We start from the raw sequence: 20,650 nt of genomic DNA, 5'->3' as shown, positions 1-20,650 counted from the left end.
CTTGTTTTCTCGTCTGCGCTTGTTTGTTTGGAGGGAAATATACTACCTGTCGAACTCGAAATGAAGTTCGCAAGCACGCGGCAGTCGCGTAGAAATCCTGAGATTTTGGTTGTTCTTTTGGAAGTAGAATAATGCAGATAGTGTCGTGTGAGTTATTCATGCGGATTCTTCAAAAAAAATTGAAAGGACTCTTCAAAAATCGACGATGATTTTGGCTCGGGTGATCTGTTTTTGAAGCAAACAGGACATTCAGCAGACACGATTCACCCTAATTCAGACCATCGACGTACGTGTGTGAAGAACAGGAGTATGCAATCCGATACGACATGCATACGCATGCGTCACATATGCTGCCTTCAGTATGATTGGCGGCCAGTACATCGCAGTTTCGATTAGGCTACTGAAACCTCTGATAGATGATAGATCATATGCTCCGCTGCTGTGTGCATTTTACAAACCGTAACGCTGATCGCTGCACAGATTACTGAATCCTGATACACGGCAGTGCGCAGATGGGTGACAAGAGGCCATGGCCGCAGGTGCTCAGACGGCTTCCCGGCGTGAAGAGGACCAGGGGGGAAGATGAGACTGAAACCGTGACGAGCCAACGCCGAGGGGAGAAGATCACTGTCGCCGTGGACGCCGACCTGCTGCAGTGCTGTGTTTGTTCTGGTCCATTGACCACGCCCCTTTTCCAGGTATATATATATATGCGGAATCAATCTCTCATGATCAATGTTTTCAGTACTCGCGAATCTTGATTTATTGTCATTTTGCATGCGGTCGTCTTGTTTGTTTTTTAAAAGTTCACCTGTTGCAAATCATTCATGTCTTTTTATTATCTATAAAAGAGAAAAAGGCAATATGTTCATCCCTAACTTTTCAGTATCTCTGAGTCTCTTGCCTGAATTTTCTAGCAATGTAGAGTGTACAAAATAAATGGGTTCACCACGTTTGTTTGTCCTAGCTAATCTCATGGTGTTTCATGCCCTAAATTCTTTACATCCAATCTGATTAGACATTCTTATATAACAATCAGCCAATAAGAAGGATTTCTGACACACTGTCATACCAGTATTAATTCACCTGGCATCTGCGGTGTCTACTCCTTGGTATGATACTCTTTTTTGAATAAACTGCAGATACTCTGAACACCTTTTTGACTACCTTGTACCACTGATTCTGATTGACATTTTCATGAAAGGTTAGGAACATTTTGTTGCAAAAAGAAATGGTTAAAAGGCATGCTTGGTATAAATGGCATCAGGAACATTTCATTGCATAAAGAAATGGTTACAAAACATGTTTGGCATCAGAATCTCAAGCATTCTAAATGAATTTGTCACTGTAGAAAGTACAGATAAAATCCAGCACGACGTACTGGTAATCCTAAATCCCTACAATGCCAATGCCGTTTCAGTTTCAATGACACTTCGTTTGGTTTGCTTTCTGCTTATATTTTTGGTTGGCATGCAGTGCACGAAAGGCCACATCTCATGTTCAGGGTGCTGCACGGACGGGGCTATGGCCGACGAGTGCGAGTGCCTGATGTGCCGTGAGCCGGAGACCGCCACCCGCTGCCGCGCCATGGAGCGCGTCCTCGCCGGCGTGTCCGTGCCGTGCCCGTTCCGGCAGCACGGGTGCGCCGAGATGATCCCCTACGCGAGCAAGGAAGCCCACGAGGGGTCGTGCCGCTACGCCCCTTGCCACCGTCCCATCCCCAGCTGCACTGGCTACGCCGGCAAGTCCCTGGTCGACCACGTCCAGGTTGACCACCCTGACGTGCACCGCACCCGCGTCAAGCCTGGCTGCCTCACGGCGCTGAGGATGCGCTCGTCCGAGCAGGCCCGCATGCTGTGGCTCGACAACTGCGCGGAGCTCCTGCTCGTCGCCGGCACGGACGTGCCGGGGGGCCGTTCGCTGTCCATCGTGTGGCTCATGGACGAGCTGTTTGAGGTTGAGGATGAGCTCAAGTACAGGATCGAGGTGGTCGGCAAGGACGGCGTGCTCTCACTGTCCGGTCCGACCAAGGGCGTCGAGCGGTTCGACAGGCCGTACCAAGCCAGCGCTTTTCTGTTCGTCCCGAACGCCATCTGGGACTCCCATCCGGAGGACATCCCCGTGTTCATCCACCTGAAATGAAGCCCCCAGGGGTTTACCGTAGTTTTCGCAAGAAATTAGAATATTTTCCTTCGAAATCCGCATCCATTTTTTTGCATTCTGGACAGGCTTGAAATGGTGCAAGTTTAACTACTCCAAAAATTCGTATGCAACGTTTGCATTCCAGAAAGACTTGAAATGATGCTCCATAAGAGGTTAAACTGCCAGCCATGTGCTATTTCGATCTCTGCTTTTAATCTGTAAGCAGTGTCCTCAGTACTCGAAATCCATCGGTAGGTCCGTTTGCTACTTGTCAAATCTTTGACAAGCTTTTGCACAATATATGTCAATCATGTATTATAGATTGCTGCATGAACATCTACTGGCAATGCATCCATTTTCATTCATGTATTTTAGCTTGTTTTGACTGGAAATAGTCATAGACTACCACACTGCACTTGGATTCTGGTGAAGGTCACAATTCACCCCAAATAGGACAGATCCTAAAAGGGGTAGGGATGCTATATTGCCATTGCTCACATCCAGTTCATTAGCTCACTACAGCCCTGCAAAAGGACTGGTGCTGCATCACTGCAAGAGACCAGAGTTATTAGTACTTATACACAGACGAGATGAAAGAACAGAACACCAGAAGGAAGCATGAGATAATGAGAATAACTGCATGTCAAGAAAAAAAAATCTGTAAGCATTGTATTAACCACACGTCCACAACAACCATGACCAACCAACAAGATTCCTCCATTCTTTGTTTCTCAATTTGTATGGAAGCCCCAAGAATTCCATCAGTTCTATAAACAAAGGCACAAGTCATTCAACTGATTGCTACTAATTACACTGCCTATTAGCTTCGTGTTCCCACTGTAAGCTCTCTTGGCTAGCCGCAATGCTTGTATTATGCACTAAGCCATTGAAGCCATGACAGTAACCAAAAAATCTGGAAAGAATAAACCCATCCCTCACCTTGGCCGTGTGCTCATACCCCAGGTGCAAAAATGCTTGCACCCGAAGCCATGAAGTTCTCGAGACATGGAGAGCCCCTCTATGCAAAATGAGACAAGCTCAACCTTCAACTGCGGGAACTGAAGCCTCATGCTTGGATGCTACTGCTATTGCTTGCAGGAGTTGTTGCTTGACTTTGATTCTTCTAAAATCTGGTTTATATATTTGCGGAACTTCTCAGCCTGAGGGCCAGGTCTTACAATGTTGACGTTGCTCCACTGGGAACAAGGATCACTAAACCACCTCTTTCTGCCTGTGCACCAGGCACCAGGAGCAGGTCTGTGACGCCAACGTCGAAGTATTTTATCATCAATCTTGTCCAACAGGGGCTCATTCTCCTTAAACTTCCGGGCAAAAGGAACTCCACTCCCCACTAGCTCATCATAATGTGTAACATTTAGGAAATGGGGTTCCATCTGAGGAGGGTCATCCCACACCATATACCGCAAGTCGTTGTTCACTGTGAAATTGCGGAAGTCCGAGTTGCATGCAACCGAGTGGAAATACCCCTCCAGAGGTAGCATCACATTTGTGAAGTACATGAGGAGTGTTCTAGGGAGATTCTCCCAACCAAAAACACAATACTCAATGAAGCGTCTGTTTAAAATGACCCATGGAGAACCTAAAAGAAAGGGAATGCATGTGTTAGAAAATTATTTCATCAAGCGATTGAAAAATAAAGTGCAAGTAGAGAGAAATGCCTGTGAAAAATTTGAAACCATCTGGAGTATCCCGTTTCTCTGTGGCTTGGAAGAACTGATTCCTCCCTGCCAAATATATTCCGGCATCTACTATAATCGGCTGCACTCTCTGAGACCTGCAAAAGAGTTTATTGGTGAGACTAGCAGCAGTCAACTGTGCCATTCACTATTGCTATGTTCAGATAGGACATACTCTTTCCATCCAATGTCACTGGTGTGATCAATAAAGTTGAGGTGCCTTGGAACAGAGGAGAAAACATGAATCAAGTCTGCAGCAAGAGACAAAGAGAAAATCATGAGCAGAAAAGTCAAGAACCCCTAAGAGTTGTCAGTTGGAATACACAAGCAACAAGCAAAATCTGAACATGCTGACAGATGAACAACATGTAGTGCTTACCAACACCTGGATAACAGAATTTATCAAAAACAAAAACAGACTTCAATAAGAAACAGTGCGAACTAGATATTAAATAGTGTAAGCAGCACATAATACAAAGATGGAACTAGATATTAAATAGTGGAAGCAGCACATAATACACAGATGAAATTGAAGGATTTACCATGTACAGGTAAAATAAGAGGAAATGAGGAATAAAATACCACGTAAGTTAGAGTATCAGATTGGGTGTGCAGAGTTGATAATTCAGTTATGTACTTGTTGGTTAAAGCTATCTTAATTGTTAATTACAAAATGAAGGGTTAATTGGTTGCTGTGATACCGTCTAAAATGCTATGGTTAATGTGTTTAAATGTTATGCCTTTGTGCCCAAAGACCAGCAGACCCCCAAACTCACTCAAAGTGTACATTATGGCTGATAATAAATGTATGAAATTTGACATGCCAAGCTTAATGCCACACAAGGTCAAGGAACAAGTACATAACATGACTATATATAGAGCAGCAAACGGCAAATGATATATGTAGATTTCTTCCATGTTTTCTTATGTATTTCAGTTTGTCTCTTACGATGGAGTGCATCAAGCAAATCCATAGTACGGTTCACTTGGAATCTAGTGCAGCAACCACTGCTAGCTTTTCAATATCTATGAAACTCAAAAGAAAAGGATTTAGATTGCCCTTAAAAAGGGTAAAAAAAAAGGTTTCCAAGAGGAGAATTAACTGCAATTCTCCAATGGAACTTTAGCTAACCTACCACACAAATAAGATTAGGACTCCCTGATGCTAGTTAATCAGCATCCTTTGGCAGTGTATAGCATTAGAGTAGACATGTACACTCATAGTTTACATAAATTGAACAGACACATGTGTACAGACGCACACAGCAAGATGACAGAAACAAAGCCACAGCAAGAGTTGCATAGCTCATTGCTGACGAACCCTAATTGAGTAATTTCAGAATAAGAATGGGAGCAGAAACTAGTCGCAGAGTGGTTGAGCTGGTAGGAACATAGAAAATGAAGAAGGCAGCATGCCAATATAGTAGCTGTACTACATTTCCACGTAAGGCAACTACCATACCACGGTCCAACAGGATTCGAAACAAGCAAGTTCTTCCAAAATCACCTAACCGAAGCAGCAACAGCATACGGCTTCCAAATCCTGGTGGGGTAGTGGTGCCTCGGTCCTTTGGGGCATAATTATGCATTGAATTATGCAACTTGACAGATAGCATTAAAAACCAATTTAAACGAAGTCAGCAACATGGCGAAGAACACAAGTCTGATTTTCCTAGCTACAGCGACCCCTCAACCGAACAGTGGCGGCTGATCCCCTTGCAGTTTCCTGATCTGTTCGTACAGCGTGCTCTGCCACCAATTCAAGAATAGGAAGGCTCCCCAAACTGAATTTTGAGGAAGCGGCTTTCCTTATATTGCATAAGGCGCAGTAAAGAGCTCAGATTTGTCTTAGATCCGGACAAGACCGTGCAGCAAAAACGCCCCTTGCTCAAACAGATCAAGCTAACTGATGGAAGCCGAGCATTTGAATCTTACCGTCCTGCGTGAGAAGGGGGTAGTCGGCGGCGTTGAGCGTGACGAACCAGTCCCACTCCGCATCCAGCCGGAGCATCGCGGCGGCGGCGCGGAGCGTGCCGGCGAGGCCGGAGGACCCCATGGGGGTGCCCGCGGTGGGCCTGCCGACGACGTCGACGTTCCCGAAGGCGCGCACGGCGGGGGCGGCGCGCGCGACGGCCGCGGCGAGCTCGGCGCGCTCGGAGGCCGGCGCATCGGCGGAGAGGTGGAGCAGGTAGCGGTTCCTGGGGTGGTAGACCGCGAGGAGCAGCCGCAGGAGCTTCCTGCCGTCCCCGCGGCCGCCGGCCAGCAGGTAGGCGAAGGAGGGCGGCGCCGCGGCTCCCCGGCGCACGTAGGAGGGCGGCGGGAGGCGCGCGAAGAGCGAGGAGGAGGCGGAGAAGCCCGAGAGCGCGGAGAGGAAGAGCAGGAGCGAGACGAAGGAGACGGAGACGAGCGGGAGCAGCCACTTGTCGGCGGCGCCCATGGCGGCCGGCAGGATGGGGCCGGGCCGGCGGGCGCGCGCGAGCGCTCTGGAAGCGGTGGCGGGCGGCACTACCCCAGCGCGTCACCGCCGCCGCATTCGAGGCTAGGGCTCCGGCGCGGGCCGCGTGGCGGGGCGGGGGATTAGGGTTTGGCGAGATCGCATCGGGGGACGGGAGGGGGGGATGGCGAGATCGGGATGCCGCCGCGCGGCCGCTCTTGTATTTCTGCTCGCTCTCGGGTGCGTGCGTTTCTCTCTTGCTTGGCACGGGGAAGACAAGGCCCAAGGAGCCGAGCCGAGAGGGGGGGGGGGGCAGGGGGAGGAGGGGAGGGTACGCGAGCGTGAGGCGCCTGTCGCTTTGTACAACCGCAACGCGAGGAACCGCCATGCGGCCCGGCGCTGCCGCCGGCGCGTCGCTGGCACCCGGGGTCCACGAGAGACTGGCCCACAGTCAGTGGGAGTCACGCGGGCGACGTAGGCGAGGCCCGCGTGGGTCGCGCGGGGAGGGCAGTGTGCGGGTCCCGCGGGTCAGAACGGCAGTGTGCACGGAGTCAGCTGTCGGATGCGGCGCTCGCTTCGCCCTCACGGCCCTCGCCTCACCCGCACCTGCCCGCCCAGTCACGCGACGCTGACGCGTGGGCCAGGGGGCACGCGGTAACAGTCGGCCGCGGGGGTAGCTGGGAGAGTGGGAAGGAGGAGCAGGGGGGAGCTTTCTTCGCTCGCCGGCCGCTGACGTGAGTCCACCTGGTGGGGCCCAGCTGACAGAGGCCAGCCCCGCAGGCGAGCAGCGCCGCTGCCGCTTCTAGAGAGCGGCGGCGTCACCGTCAGCTTGGGTTTTTTAGTTTCGCTAATCTCCCGCGCCTTGTCCTCTTTGCCGCACGCTTAGCGAAGCGTAGTTATAGTGAAGAAGCTTCCGTTTGAGCACCTTGCTTGCTTGAGCTGCACACTACTAACTTTGCTTCCTCTTTTTGGCGGTTTAGAGAGCAGGAGAAGCTACCTGCAGAAGACTTCGTACGGTATCTAGTTAAAGCCAGGCGACCCGGAAGGAAGTCAGCTCATAATCCGGATCCACATTACAGGCTGCTAGTACTTAGAATCTTGCAGGCACAGGATGTGCTGGCTTCTGTAGACCAAAAGATGACGCATATTTACACAGAGTCCAAACTCAAGCGAGGTACACTTAAAAAGGGAGCTTATCATCACTGTAAGTACACTGACATAGACGGCGAATCGGCGATTTAGTCATAATTGAAATTTCAAATTTAGCATCTTTTCTCGTAATTTAAGTGCACCTCGCAGTCTTTTCACATGTTGCAAAACAAAAGGCAGCAGGCACGCCTGAACCGTCGATGTGTGATATGTATCCCGACGTGGATCAGATGGCACGAATCACTATTATCCTCCCCAAATCACCTTAAATGTCCATCATTTCTTTACGTTTCTTAACGTATTCGCTCAGTCCAAGAAACGGAAGGAAAAAACATCGGGATGGTCCAAGAACGGAAAATAGTTTGCTACGAACTGAGCTGTGTGTGATGTGATAACTCTATCGATCACGGCCGAGAGCTAAACTTTAGCCCTATCACGTAACTTTTTTTTATTTATAAGTATTTATTATTAAATAAAAACTAATTATAAAATTAATTGTAGAACGTCTAAGCTAATTCATGAGACGAATCTAATGAGGTATATTAATCCATAATTAGTGAATGGTTACTATGGCATAATTATTGCAAATTATGAATTAATTAGGTTTATTAAATTTATCTTGTAAATTAGCACCCATATGTGAAAAAATTAAATAAATTTTATTTAATACTTCTAAATAGTAAAATTTTTTTTGATGTGATAGGGGGTAAAGTCAGCTCTTTGGAACAAACGGAGCCTTAAACGTGAACTCTAGTCTATGTCGAAGGCCCACCTGGCCACCAACCTGAACCCAATCCTGGCCCACCTTGCCACCAACCTGAGAACCCAACCCTGGCCCACTACTGCCTCACAGCCAGCCCAACGAGCTAAAACGTACAGCCATGGCCCACACCAGAAATGGCCCAGTTCAGCCACCCATCCGTCTCCTTCCACCATCCATCCATCTCGTGCTGATGCCGCAACAAACAAACCACCACCACACGAACTGCTCCTCACCTCGCAGCTCGCACCCCACAGGCTGCAGAGGTTAAACCCCCTCTGACCCCCACCGCCACTTGCCACCGCTCTGCGTCGGCGCGTCGCTCTCCGCCGCCTCCCCGTGCGTTCCGGAACATTCCAGATTGTGGGGGGATCGTCCCCGGCGTCGGCGAGGGCGATGGAGGTCAGGGGTCTGGGGCAGCTCCTGGCGGCGCTGGCCGCGGCGCTTTTCGTCCGCGCCATCGCCGGGCCCGGGCCCGCCCTCCTCCCGCCGGCGGAGGACACGGAGGACGACGAGACCGACGCGGAGGCCGGCGGGGAAGGAGGCGGCGGAGTGCAGCCCGTGGCCATCCGCTGGGCCCGCATCACGTGCGCGCTGAAGAACAAGCGCGGGGAAGTGGTGAGTCGGTACCGCCGCCATGGCACCATCTCGTCCCCAATCTCGCCGGTCGCCGCAGCCGCGCCGCGCGCACGAAACCCTCGCATTGGCCTCAATCGTTCCCCTCGTTTGGTTTGCACTTTAGTGATAGTGCTGCTAGTGAAGAGCCACGTGTACGCTAATGGTTGGCTGCAATTGGGCCGTTGACTCGTTGACCGTCGCTCCTGCGGTAGAACAAATTGCATGATTCGTATAGTCGAAGTATCTGGAGTAGATAATCACATTCTACTTTACGATTATGACGTCATTGTATTTGTCAATTGCCAGGCAAGGTTCCTGCTGTCAAATGTGTCTGGGGAGGCCAAACCAGGGAGGCTGCTAGCGCTTATGGGGCCATCCGGGTCTGGCAAAACAACTCTGCTCAATGTGCTGGCAGGGCAGCTCACAGCATCGCCTTCCCTGCATCTTTCGGGGTATCTGTATGTCAATGGTCGGCCGACCTCGAAGAGCGGTTATAAGTAAGTTATGTTTCTTGCAGTTGGGGTCTTATTTCCGCTCTTGTTCATGGAAAAGAACTGATGCCTGTTCCCTTGTGAAGGATTGCTTTCGTGAGGCAAGAAGACCTGTTCTTCTCGCAGCTTACTGTGCGGGAGACGCTCTCACTTGCTGCTGAACTCCAGCTTCCTGACACGTGGACTCCTGAGAGGAAGGAGCGCTATGTAAATGATCTTTTGTTTCGTCTGGGATTGGTGAGTGCGGCCGTTTTGGTTGATGTTTCAAGAAATTGAAGCAAGCAGTTTCGAGAACAGTAATAATGGTTGGATTGTTCCATAGGTCAATTGTGCTGATTCTATTGTTGGTGATGCGAAAGTTCGTGGTATAAGTGGGGGTGAGAAGAAGCGCCTCTCACTCGCATGTGAACTGATTGCTAGCCCTTCAGTCATCTTTGCGGATGAACCAACAACAGGTATTTTACCTTATTTACCCTTTGCCCTCATTACTTGAATAAGGCTTCACTTCATCACTTAACTATGGATTGAATTTAGACCTGAAACTTTTTGCATGTAGCTATATGTTCTATTTTTTATCACGCTTACAAATCCAACAATTCCTCTAATACATGATCCCCAGATCAGATGAAAATAAATTGTCATTATTATCATAAACATTTATGTTGAAGATGCTCGAAATATGTAAATGCGAATCGTAAAGAGCTTAACTTACTTTTTTAACCAAAATATTACTTCTTTGACTAGAGTTTTGCATCATATTTTTTTGTTATTATTCAGAGTTAGTTTGTTCCTCTCTAACATCTTGAGACATGGCCACCCAATCCTATCGTAGTATCGTTGAATGCTGTACAGTCTTTCTGTCTGTATTTCCATGGGAGCTAGCATTAAATTTAGAAGTCCATTTTAAAAATTAGCCATCAAGATCTATTTGGCCATTTGACAAGATGGAAATGCCAAATATGAAGTTATAAATTTTTGCATGTTTGTGATTTGTCTTTTAGGCCTTGATGCCTTCCAAGCAGAGAAGGTCATGGAGACTCTTAGACAGCTTGCTGAGGATGGGCACACCATTATCTGCTCTATACATCAGCCTAGAGGTTCAGTCTATGGCAAATTTGATGACGTTGTACTACTGTCAGAGGGAGAAATTGTATACATGGGGCCTGCAAAAGAAGAACCTCTAACATACTTCGCATCATTAGGGTTGTTATGCTATACCCTTCTCAGTCTTTTTCTTGATGTATTCTTAAGTATGCATTATCATGATTTCTGCTTGAGTTGAATGTTTGCCCTGCATATTTTTGTGTGCTCACCTTTTTACTTGCCTGGTCGTGCATAATAAATAATTTCACCTTTTTCTATCCTGAACAGTGAACAAGCACTCCTACTCAAACCTATTTTATTTTGAAAATAACAAAACAATATGTTAGGCATCATGTGTGCATTTGCTCCAATAAAACTTATTGCATTCATCCTTGTTGTCATTGTAGCAATCAAGATTTAATATTAGCTATGCTAGAACTTTTAAAGGGATGATTGCCTGTTTATGTCATGCAGCATGCTTCTGGCCTTTTTGTCTACTTAAGGCGACTGTTTTTTTTTTGCTATGTATAAGGTCAATATGTCATAATGTTTATCTTAGATTTGTTATTATGGACCATTAATAACTTGAATTTTGATACTTTATCAGGTATCAGTGTCCAGATCATATGAACCCTGCTGAGTTCTTGGCTGATCTCATTTCCGTTGATTATGGTTCAGCTGACAGTGTGCAATCATCGCAAAAGAGGATCGAGAACCTCATTGAGACGTTTTCTAATAAAGCTCTGGTCACTGAAGGTAACGATTCAATTGCAAAACCACAGGAATCTGAATTTTCTTCCAAAGTTGTACGGAAGTCTAGCATGAAGCAAAGGGGTGGTTGGTGGAGGCAATTTCGCTTGCTTTTTAAGCGAGCATGGATGCAGGTTCATCTCAATAAATCTCTCTCTTTGCATTGCGTTTCCCAGCTTCACCCTTTTTTTATGTTGATTATTTCTTTTTGTATTGCTGCTTTGACACAAGTAGACACTTTCACCTTTTTGTGTGATGGTTTTTAGGTACTCTTTTGACATTTGCTTTTAGCCTAAGTAATTCAATTTTGTAGACTACCAATTCAGAATTTTCCGGTTTAGCATATGACTTGAGTTGACCATGATTTCATATTCTATGCCTCAAATATCTCTAATATCCACCTATTACATAATTCTGATTTTTATGTTATATACAGTTTATTGTTCACATGAAATAAATGGGACAGAAAACCCATGATAATAATGAGATTGGAGAAGCATTAATGTTCAGAACCTGAAATCTGGTATTTGCACAGCTATAAGATATTTGGGGACAGTTGAGTACGCATGTTAGGGTGAAGCTTGACTATCTCTTGTCATTGGTTGCTTCTAATGATGCATAGGGCCTTTTGTGTTCAGGCTTTTCGTGATGGACCGACAAACAAAGTGAGAGCACGAATGTCTGTTGCTTCAGCAGTTATATTTGGATCAGTGTTCTGGCGAATGGGAAAATCTCAAACGTCCATACAAGATAGGATGGGACTACTTCAGGTAGCATATTGTGAACCTTTGATGGCTCCTTGAGTTGAATTGCTAGTTTGTACATAATTTGCATTCAGGATATATGTGGTATACTCATTGTCTTCTAGGTTCTCGTATTATTGTTTCGATTGTATAACATCTCTTGAGTTTGATCTTTTTCCTTTTCAATATTTGGGTTAAGGTGGCTGCCATAAACACAGCAATGGCTGCACTGACAAAGACTGTGGGAGTTTTCCCAAAAGAACGGACTATAGTTGACAGAGAACGTGCAAAAGGTTCCTATGCGCTTGGACCATATCTTTCATCCAAGTTGTTGGCTGAGATTCCCATTGGAGCAGCATTTCCATTGATATTTGGATCGATTCTCTATCCAATGGCTAAACTCCATCCTACATTTTCTAGGTCAGTGTAACTCTGAATCTTATCTGGCAATGCTCAGAATCATGTCATGCATATTTATCACAGTTTTGCTTATGATTATCTAAAGAATATTTCAAACTCTATCAGATTCGCCAAATTCTGTGGTATTGTGACTGTAGAGTCATTTGCTGCATCAGCGATGGGTCTCACTGTTGGAGCAATGGCTCCTACAACTGAAGCTGCAATGGCTCTTGGGCCATCCCTTATGACAGTGTTTATTGTCTTTGGAGGATACTATGTTAACCCTGACAATACTCCAGTCATATTTCGGTGGATCCCAAGAATATCGCTCATTAGATGGTATTCTTCATTTGTTCTTCTGATACCTAGTTCAGTCTAGCATAGTGAGCATACTAACAACTGGGTTCTGTTCTTTTGTCATTAATTTTCAGGGCCTTTCAAGGGCTTTGCATTAATGAGTTCAAGGGTCTGCAGTTTCAGCAACAACATTCCTATGACATTCAAACTGGTGAACAGGTATTGATTAGTCTCCAGAAACAAAATTGTTACCCTAACAAAAAAAAGAAGGAAATTGGTCAAATGCAAGGGAAAATTACTTAGCCTGAAAATTTGTTATGTATACTAAAAGAAATGACTCATGTCGTTTGATGTCGATAGATAGAATTATTGTGGGTATTTTTGAACTCCATGATAACTCCAAGGGCGTGTTTGGTTCTGGAAGGCTAAACTTTAGCCCTGTCACATCAAAGAGAATCTTATCGTTTAGAAATATTAAATGAAGTCTAACTACAAAACTAATTGCAGAACCTCTAGGCTAATTCGCGAGACGAATCTAATGAGTTATATTAATCCATGATTAGCGGATGGTTATTGTAGCTTCACTATTGCAAATTATGGATTAATTAGGCTCATTAAATTCGTCTCGCGAATTAGCACCCATTTGTGAAAAAAAAATTGTAAACAGATTTTATTTAATACTCCTAAATAGCAAGATTCTCTTTGATGTGATGGTGTTAAGGTTTAGCCCTCCGGAACCAAGCGGGACCCAAATTATACTGCTTATTTACTTTTTATGGAAAAAAATACTGTAGATTGAATTGATGATGTTGGTCAACCTACCATCTATTCTTTTAGCTCGAAGCAACTGCCATAAAAAATTTATAATTTTGTTTGAAGAAACTATTGTAGTTTTGATGCATTACTTTTACGTGGCAGGCCCTCGAGAGGTTTTCATTAGGAGGAATTCGAATTGCCGACACGCTAGTTGCACAGGGTAGGATTCTGATGTTCTGGTACTGGTCAACCTACCTTCTTCTGAAGAAAAACAGACCAAAGTATCAGCCAGTCCTGCCCCCACTGGAAGAAGATCACCATAAGCAGCAGGTGGAATAAGCGTCTCATCGGAGACTTGTCCTAACAATAAAATAAGGTAGGGCATCTTTGCATCAATCATTTCTTTTAATGGCCCTACTTCGATAAAAAAAGTCTCTGGGAATATGACGTAATTAGCAACGTAATCATAGTGCAACAATGAGACTTAGGATCCTGTACCTTTCCATTCTTAGTCATTTCCTGTCTCTGCTGCCTTTACGTCACCCTGGTAAGAGTTTCTTATCAGAGTTTGGTCACTCTCTATTGTTTGCTGTTGTTGTCAAGAAATGGCTTGAGGATAGTTGTCAACAACAATTTGATTAGCTCGATGGTCTATACGGCCCACTGAGATTAACCTTGTTAGCCACGTATGTGAAGTCATGCTTCTCTTACATTGCTACAGTTTAGTTGGTCATTACACATTGTTGGCTACTTGTTTAGATCACATTGATAACTTGAAAACCCACCTTAGGCCCTTGTTGTTTCAAATCCAAATCCTGAAGCAATCGAAGCAAAAGTGTGATACATATGCGTATCTCATAGGACTCTGCTGAACTGGTGAAGTATTGCTAGTGGAGGCGTACTCTGTACCTTATATTTGCATTAAAACACATTGGTGGCATACAAAATACACCAAATCCTACTGAATGATAGTGTAGCAGGTATTGGTAGCTATATCGTGAAACATATGCTAATATCTCCTTGATCATGCCTTAACCCAATTTTCTGCGTGATCTGTTCCATTGATCAACAGCCATCAAAATTACCTGCGAAAAAAAAAATGCAGCCATCAAAATTACCCGGAAAAAGAATACATCCATCAAAATTACAAATCCTTTCCCAATTGAGGCCATATTTTACCATCTACTTCCCCTTCACATTTAACCCTTGTCTTCTTTACCAGACGGAAGCTGCACCGCCATGCTTCTGCGCAGCATCTGGCCATGAGAGGATCCCAGCATTATGGACGAAGCAATATACAATCCGCCGCGCAGATGGTTTTCTACATTGACAGTTGAAGTCAGCTCAATGATTCGAGGCGGCAGCAGAGGCGCTGTTTCTGTTCATGATTGCCTGGGCCATGCCGATGCGAATATACTATTTCCAGATCACCGTCCAAAGAACCAGCACTGGTAGTGGCACTAGTTTCCTATGGCCTGATCTGTCCACGCGTCGGCCTCCGATTGGCTGGAGCGAGAACTAATCACGCGTTTGCGCTCTTAAACTAATGCTTCGTCTGCCTCAGACGCGTGAAGCCCCCCGGTGCCTATAAATGCTCGCCCATTTGGGCTCAAAATTCTCATCAGCTTCGATTGATTCCTCTTTCCCCCTATGCATCAGCTTTGATTGGCTCTTCTTGCCTTCGATCCCTTGCTGTGGTGCGATCGTGAACTGCGAAGTGCTCCGTTTCTTGCCTGAGGTGCAAAGATCAATCAGCTCTTGAGCCGATTCGACATGGCTGCTGCTTCTTCCCTCTCGCTCTCGCTCCCGCTCCCGGCGACGACGCCGGCCACGCTCCGGCGCGGGGCACTCCACGGCCCGGCGCTACCATCGAGGAGGAAATCGCCGGCGTCGGCGGCGCGCTGCGCAGCCTTCCGGCGGAACACGAGCGGCGGCCGGGGCCAGTACGGCGGCGCGCTGGTGGACGAGGGCATGTCCGTGCTGCGGCGGCGGATCCGGGAGGCCCGGATGGCGGAGACAAACTACGAGGCGCCCGCGGAGTGGGCGGCCTGGGAGAAGCTGTACTACCCCGCCTACGTCTCCGACGTGTCGGGCATCGTCGGCGCGCTGCAGCTGGCCCTCATGGGCACCAGGCCCAGCGTCGCCATCGCCGTCGCCGCGCTCGTGCTCGGCAGCGTGCCGGTCTCCGCCGCCGCCGCGATGCACCACCTGGCGGCGGTGGCCGAGGCCGTCCTGCAGTCCGTGCACCACGTATCTTGATCGAGTCAGGCGGTCATTTGGGCAAATGTGTCCCGTACATAGCTTGTTGTGGACTTGTACGTAGTTCGTTTGCAGCCGGATTGATTGATATATGAAGATTCTTTAGCCTTGACAGATCGCAATCTCCATTGCAATTCTGACTGAAATCTGCTTCGAAAATTGGGGGAGGTCGACGATCTCGCCACCCAAGATCGGTTTTTGACTTTGAACGCCCACATTTTCCTTAGTTAATGCCCGAGTTGTACTCCAGTTTTGGACTAGCAGTGTAAAGCGTTACATGATTACATCCTAAATTCGAGACATTCAAAACGAGTTTAGGTGTAGAACTAATAAAATGTAGCAGCACTACTGCTTTTGTATAGAAGCCGTACCGAGTGGAATGGAATTTGTGCAGAGCTGTATTCTGTGGCAGCTACTGAACTGACAAACAGAGGAGCTCCAATGTCGGAGTATAATGATGCTAAAGGGCGATACATCTTATTGACATAGCATAATAATTTTTCCGGAACCCATCTCTTCCCAATTGTTTTTACCTTTTTGGCCGTTTTCAAAACTCATCTTTCATCTTCTTTTTTTTTTTGTTCCAGGTTGGGAGATCCAAATAACTGACCGTTTCCTCTGCTCCCAGCTGATACAGTTATCGGATAGTATGGCCAGCTAATGCAGACATGCAGTCATCTTTTCTAGAAAAAAATATATTGCGAATGCAGTCTTCGGATAGCATCAGAACTTCTGAAGCTGACACCGGCGAAAAGAAACGAGATGGAAAGTTCTGTAGGATTCAGATTTTCTTTTTAGTTTTCAAATGTTTGACTCGAGATGATGCCAACTCCCATCCGAGTCAATAGTCATTCACTAATTGTCTTACTCTCACTCATAAATCATAAACAAATGATGTGATAATGTTTGAATATATATAAAGCCAGGGATAGGCTCAGAGCGCGTGATTTTGGCACACAAAAGACATAAAAATATGCATTTCTCCCCATCTCGTTCAGAGGAAACTTGGAGGAAATTCCTTAGTGGTAATGCAACCGGAGATTGTTCAGTTTGAAAGAACCAAAAGGAAACGACATCCCTTTCAATTCAGAGATGGCCTCTGGCTGCTCTTCTTTTTCATGAACCTGCCATCCATTTCACGCTGAGGGAAGCCATGTGTCCAAGTTCGGCTTCAGTCTTCAGCACGCACGTCGGTGATCGATCCTTCAAACAAAAACCAGCGGATTTTCCCAGAAGAAACCCCCAGGTTATACGTCAGCGGACGTGTCGATTGCATCGCAGCTGGCCAGCTACTGTTCTGCGTTTCAAAAACTGCGGCTAGGAATCGACGGATCGATCGAGTCGGCTGCATGTACAGCCGTTTTACCTGATGAACCAAAAACGGCGCCCGATTCGAACGAAACCCGTGAAAAACCACACTCGGTTACGTAGCCATCAGCTGACCGCGTCGGGAAAGAGCATGGAAACGACGCGCCATGGATCGGGCAACGCCGCGCCCTACTTCCTGCCGATGAACCCGGCAGTTTCAGATGTATCGGCCTTTATTGCTGGTAAAAAAACTGTGTGCCATTAATCTCTTTTATATTCCTTTTACTTTATCCAGTAAGTTTGTTTTCTTCTCTATTTCCAGTGCAAACACACAAATACATACCAACATAATGTCTACCAAGACAGTTGTCGGCGAATCTCGAGATTAACGAAGTCACCGATGTCGATTGCAACGTCACCCAAGCAATACCAGGGCTAGCTTTCCTTTCTTTGAGGCGAAGAGGTCACCCTTTTTCAATTCTTATCTGTTTTCCTTAAGACGAAGCTTCTTCTTTGTCGCTGTCACCGCATTGATCCACCTGATGAGATGAGCTACTCCACTAGTATATCATTGCTAATCAATCGATCGAGAAAGAAGTGAAGAACAGAATCTCCTAGCCCTAGATAGCTCTAACTTAGCTAGGAAGCACTCGATCGCCCGCGACGCGAGAGATCGGCCCCGCCCGGCCGGCCGGCCGCCCGCCGTCCGTTCACTTCGCGCCTTCGGCTCCATTACCCGCGCTAGTGCTCCCTACTGTGAGACGCGCTTGCGTGTGGTTTCGCGGTGCGATGGTAGGCCGCTGGGCTAGGCATACGCGCATGATTGACGTCGACCGGCCGGGCAGGCCGACGACGTCAACGAACCGGCCGGCCCGTTTCTCCCAGGACCGGGCCGGATCGGGGCAACACGACGCACCGCACGGGCCGGAGCCAGCAGCTTGGACTCGCTCGTAGGCAGTGACGACGCGCAGAGAATTAAATGGTGGCGTTGATGGATTCCGCGTCGAAACGAACCGACTCCTAGTCGACAGCGGCGTACATGCATGAATGCATGCATGCATGCCTGATCGATCTGTTCGTGGGACGTGGATTAAATTAATCACCGTTACCGCCACGATCCAGCTGGTGCCGTAGAACTCGCGCGCACGCCGCCGCCGGCCGGCCGGGTTTCCCGGCGGCACGCGCCGGCACCGTCGCCGCCGCACTTGCTGGCTAGCCGGCGGCCGTCGCTTGGCTTGGCCTGGCACGGCGTGGGTCGACGTCACCATACACATCATGTAGGCGTGCCGTGCCGACCAGCTGACAGGTAAGTAACGGCAACGGCCATCGGGTCCCACTCCCACCCAGCGCTTGACCGGCGCGCGCCGCCCGGAGCCTCGCGCGCGCGCGCGAGCCAACAGCAACCCGCACGGCACGACCAGGCCACGCGCCCACCGGCCCCCACGCGCCCGCGCGCGAGAGAGACAAGAACGTGCGCGCCATCTTCGTCCCGTCACCTGCCAGCACGACCCCGACGCCGGCCAGCGCCTATATAATGGTAGCTAGCCCACCCAATGGCTTCCAGACTTGCGTGCAGCGTGGTCGATCCTTCGCTTCTTCGTTCCGCTTCCACTCCAAATCCAAGTCACACGCATCAAGCTCTCCTTTCCATTGCTCTTCCTCCTCCCCTTCCAAGTTCCAATCGATTACAGAGATCTCAACTCCTTTTCAGTTTCTTCCCTGACACGCACACTCGATCGTCGGTGATCTTGAACTAATCCGGCAAACAAAAATGCAGCTCGCGAGCTGCGAACTCCCCGCCGCCGCCCGCTGTGCCGGCGCGGCAGCCGGCCGGTCCGGCCGCCGTCCTTCCTTGACGACGGCAGCGCCGGCATTGACGGCCATCAAGAAACCCGCCGCTGCGTCGCCGCCCCCGCGCGCCGTGCGCTGCCGCTGCTCGTCCTCCCGCCGCGACGACGACGCGGAGTTCGGCTGCAGCGGCGGGGGCGGGCTGGTGGACGAGGGGATGGTCGTCCTCCGCCGGCGGATCCACGAGATGCGGGCCGCGGAGAGCAACTGGGAGCCCCCCGAGGAGTGGGCGGCGTGGGAGAAGGAGTGGTACGGCACCTACGACGCCGACGTCTGCGAGCTCGTCGGCGCGCTCCAGGCGTTCCTCGTGAGCTCCCGCCCCGGCGTCGGGGTGGGGCTCCTGGCCGTGCTCGTGCTCGCCGTGCCGGCCTCCGCCTTCGCCCTCGTCTCCCACCTCCTCGATGCTTCACGGGCGATCATCACCAGTTTGCACCACTGATCAAATCTGACGACAAAATCCTATGCTTTGGTTGTTATATATATATATATCTGATTACGACATGGTTCGTATATATATCACATCGCCCAAATGTAATTAGCAATCCTGCGTGTATGCTTCACATTGCTAGAAATAAACAAGAATAACAAGGTGATTGATCTTGTTTCTTCTTCTTCTTTTTTTTTTAAAAACATAGTACAATCATATGCTCACATACACACTAAGCCATATGCATATCTCATTGTCAACGTGCTGGTTGTATTTTTGAAAGAAAAAAAACTCCATTACTAAGACACACAAGGCGCCACAACACATGGTGTTTATTCAATAGTGAGTAATGAGGTAGTAACAACATATGCTAATTGTCCAAAGTAGATTAGTACTTAAATGATCGATCGTGTTTACTAGTTGACATTATGCCGACGAAGCTCTGTTGCATCTTCAGAGGCCAATGGATCGATCAGTTGATGGCACTACTCGCGACATTGCACCTCCGACTGAACATCACTGAAAGTACACAAGTCCAAACGCCTCAGTAACCTCTGTTCAGCGCTGCAGCACCTGCACCTCAAAGCACACCGGCCTGATGAACGCAGGGATGGCTTCTTGACTGAGCTGCAAACACAGATCTTGGAAGGCACATGTGCGAGGAGACGAGATGAGAACGAAACATCACGAGGTGACAGAAGTCTCACCAGCCACCATGTTTCAGTACGGACAAGGCCAAGTGCTGACACTTGGATCCATCTCGACAGAATAAAAATTGGCGATCCACATATGGTTATTAGGGACAGCAAATAACAAGAAAGATTTGCTGGTGTACATGATCTACTACTTGATTAGCCGGATTATATGCTCTGAACTTTATACATGATATGGAGTAATTAGGCAAATAAAGCATCAGAATATGGTTTGCAGCATAGATATAAGATAAGCACGTAAAAATAGCAAATGTAACAGACAAGACAGGGAAGGAACCGAGGAAGCAATTAATGGGGCATTACAATTAGATCGATGCAAATATGTATACACGCATGGCATCAGCAGGACGTAGAGCTCCCTTCAAACCAAAGAGCGGTCAGCAAGGGGACGATGCAGCTCCTCGGTCATGCAAACCACAAGCCTATCTCAAACCAATCATCATCTAATATATATCTCTCTCTCTGGAAGCCGATGAGATAGGACAGTGGGAACCATGAACGAGCAGCTGTGCCACCCTTCAAACGACCCTTCATTGGCTCGAAGGGAGCTCCACTTCAAACCCAACCATCTAATCCAACTGATCGAGCACAGATTAACAAAAAAAAAAGGTTCATCGAGCTATGCAAAACTGAAGAACAGGAGAAGACAAGAACCGTGCGGGAGAAGGTTAAACCTTCCGTCTTCCACCTACGAATCGATCTTCTTCTTCTACAAAACTATCTACGAAGAAAACAATTTATCTCTTGTTGTTGCCGGTACGATGATTTCTGGAGGG

The 20,650-nt window shown here is 47.8% G+C and overlaps 5 protein-coding genes across 7 annotated transcripts; 4 read left to right on the top strand and 1 right to left on the bottom strand.

Moving 5' to 3' along the window:
• Positions 1-1,325: 1,325 nt before the first annotated feature.
• LOC112892785 (E3 ubiquitin-protein ligase SINA-like 2) lies at positions 1,326-2,142 on the top strand. Its single transcript, XM_025959899.1, has one exon. It carries the CDS (start codon positions 1,426-1,428, stop codon positions 2,140-2,142), a length of 717 nt encoding a protein of 238 aa, XP_025815684.1. The 5' UTR covers positions 1,326-1,425.
• Positions 2,143-2,480: 338 nt separating this feature from the next.
• Positions 2,481-6,574, bottom strand: LOC112895544 (beta-glucuronosyltransferase GlcAT14A). 2 transcript variants are annotated; one of them, XR_003229204.1, is made up of 5 exons: positions 5,775-6,574; positions 4,015-4,090; positions 3,822-3,937; positions 3,082-3,742; positions 2,481-2,691 (listed from the first exon to the last, which is right to left on the bottom strand). XR_003229204.1 is itself a non-coding variant. In XM_025963507.1 (4 exons), exons 1-4 carry the CDS (start codon positions 6,274-6,276, stop codon positions 3,228-3,230), a joined length of 1,209 nt encoding a protein of 402 aa, XP_025819292.1. In that variant the 5' UTR covers positions 6,277-6,574; the 3' UTR covers positions 2,784-3,227. The 2 variants fall into 2 exon arrangements, 1 of the variants encoding a protein (XP_025819292.1); XM_025963507.1 differs by lacking the exon at positions 2,481-2,691 and having other exon boundaries at positions 2,784-3,742.
• Positions 6,575-8,382: 1,808 nt separating this feature from the next.
• On the top strand, positions 8,383-14,943 carry LOC112893698 (ABC transporter G family member 7). 2 transcript variants are annotated; one of them, XM_025961159.1, is made up of 12 exons: positions 8,386-8,800; positions 9,107-9,297; positions 9,378-9,528; positions 9,614-9,746; positions 10,293-10,494; positions 10,982-11,258; positions 11,763-11,894; positions 12,067-12,287; positions 12,393-12,605; positions 12,698-12,782; positions 13,482-13,695; positions 14,542-14,943. In XM_025961159.1, the coding sequence occupies exons 1-11, from the start codon at positions 8,579-8,581 to the stop codon at positions 13,656-13,658; spliced, it is 2,004 nt and encodes a 667-aa protein (XP_025816944.1). In that variant the 5' UTR covers positions 8,386-8,578; the 3' UTR covers positions 13,659-13,695; positions 14,542-14,943. The 2 variants fall into 2 exon arrangements, 1 of the variants encoding a protein (XP_025816944.1); XR_003228890.1 differs by lacking the exon at positions 14,542-14,943 and having other exon boundaries at positions 8,383-8,800; positions 12,425-12,605; positions 13,482-13,618.
• A 114-nt stretch (positions 14,944-15,057) lies between these two features.
• Positions 15,058-15,700, top strand: LOC112893699. Its single transcript, XM_025961160.1, has one exon. It carries the CDS (start codon positions 15,093-15,095, stop codon positions 15,576-15,578), a length of 486 nt encoding a protein of 161 aa, XP_025816945.1. The 5' UTR covers positions 15,058-15,092; the 3' UTR covers positions 15,579-15,700.
• A 2,764-nt stretch (positions 15,701-18,464) lies between these two features.
• Positions 18,465-19,325, top strand: LOC112895234. The gene has a single exon (XM_025963169.1). It carries the CDS (start codon positions 18,658-18,660, stop codon positions 19,171-19,173), a length of 516 nt encoding a protein of 171 aa, XP_025818954.1. The 5' UTR covers positions 18,465-18,657; the 3' UTR covers positions 19,174-19,325.
• Positions 19,326-20,650: the final 1,325 nt, after the last annotated feature.

This window comes from Panicum hallii, chromosome 5 (genome assembly GCF_002211085.1).
Source record: "Panicum hallii strain FIL2 chromosome 5, PHallii_v3.1, whole genome shotgun sequence".
NCBI classification, from domain to species: Eukaryota; Viridiplantae; Streptophyta; class Magnoliopsida; order Poales; family Poaceae; genus Panicum; species Panicum hallii.
Note: the sequence above shows the minus strand (reverse complement) of the source record. Positions and strands in the feature narration are given on the sequence as shown.

What these genes read in the sequence shown, in the direction of transcription:
- LOC112892785 (XM_025959899.1), top strand. Translation starts at nt 1,426, where the DNA reads ATGACACTTCGTTTGGTTTGCTTTCTGCTTATATTTTTGGTTGGCATG.
- LOC112895544 (XM_025963507.1), bottom strand. Translation starts at nt 6,276, where the DNA reads ATGGGCGCCGCCGACAAGTGGCTGCTCCCGCTCGTCTCCGTCTCCTTC. An exon ending in CCCCCTTCTCACGCAGGACG is followed by an intron (nt 4,091 to 5,774) that starts GTAAGATTCAAA and finishes CTCTTGCTGCAG; the next exon opens with ACTTGATTCATGTTTTCTCC. An exon ending in AGTGACATTGGATGGAAAGA is followed by an intron (nt 3,938 to 4,014) that starts GTATGTCCTATC and finishes ACTCTTTTGCAG; the next exon opens with GTCTCAGAGAGTGCAGCCGA.
- LOC112893698 (XM_025961159.1), top strand. Translation starts at nt 8,579, where the DNA reads ATGGAGGTCAGGGGTCTGGGGCAGCTCCTGGCGGCGCTGGCCGCGGCG. An exon ending in ACCTCGAAGAGCGGTTATAA is followed by an intron (nt 9,298 to 9,377) that starts GTAAGTTATGTT and finishes TCCCTTGTGAAG; the next exon opens with GATTGCTTTCGTGAGGCAAG. An exon ending in AGAATATCGCTCATTAGATG is followed by an intron (nt 12,606 to 12,697) that starts GTATTCTTCATT and finishes ATTAATTTTCAG; the next exon opens with GGCCTTTCAAGGGCTTTGCA.
- LOC112893699 (XM_025961160.1), top strand. Translation starts at nt 15,093, where the DNA reads ATGGCTGCTGCTTCTTCCCTCTCGCTCTCGCTCCCGCTCCCGGCGACG.
- LOC112895234 (XM_025963169.1), top strand. Translation starts at nt 18,658, where the DNA reads ATGCAGCTCGCGAGCTGCGAACTCCCCGCCGCCGCCCGCTGTGCCGGC.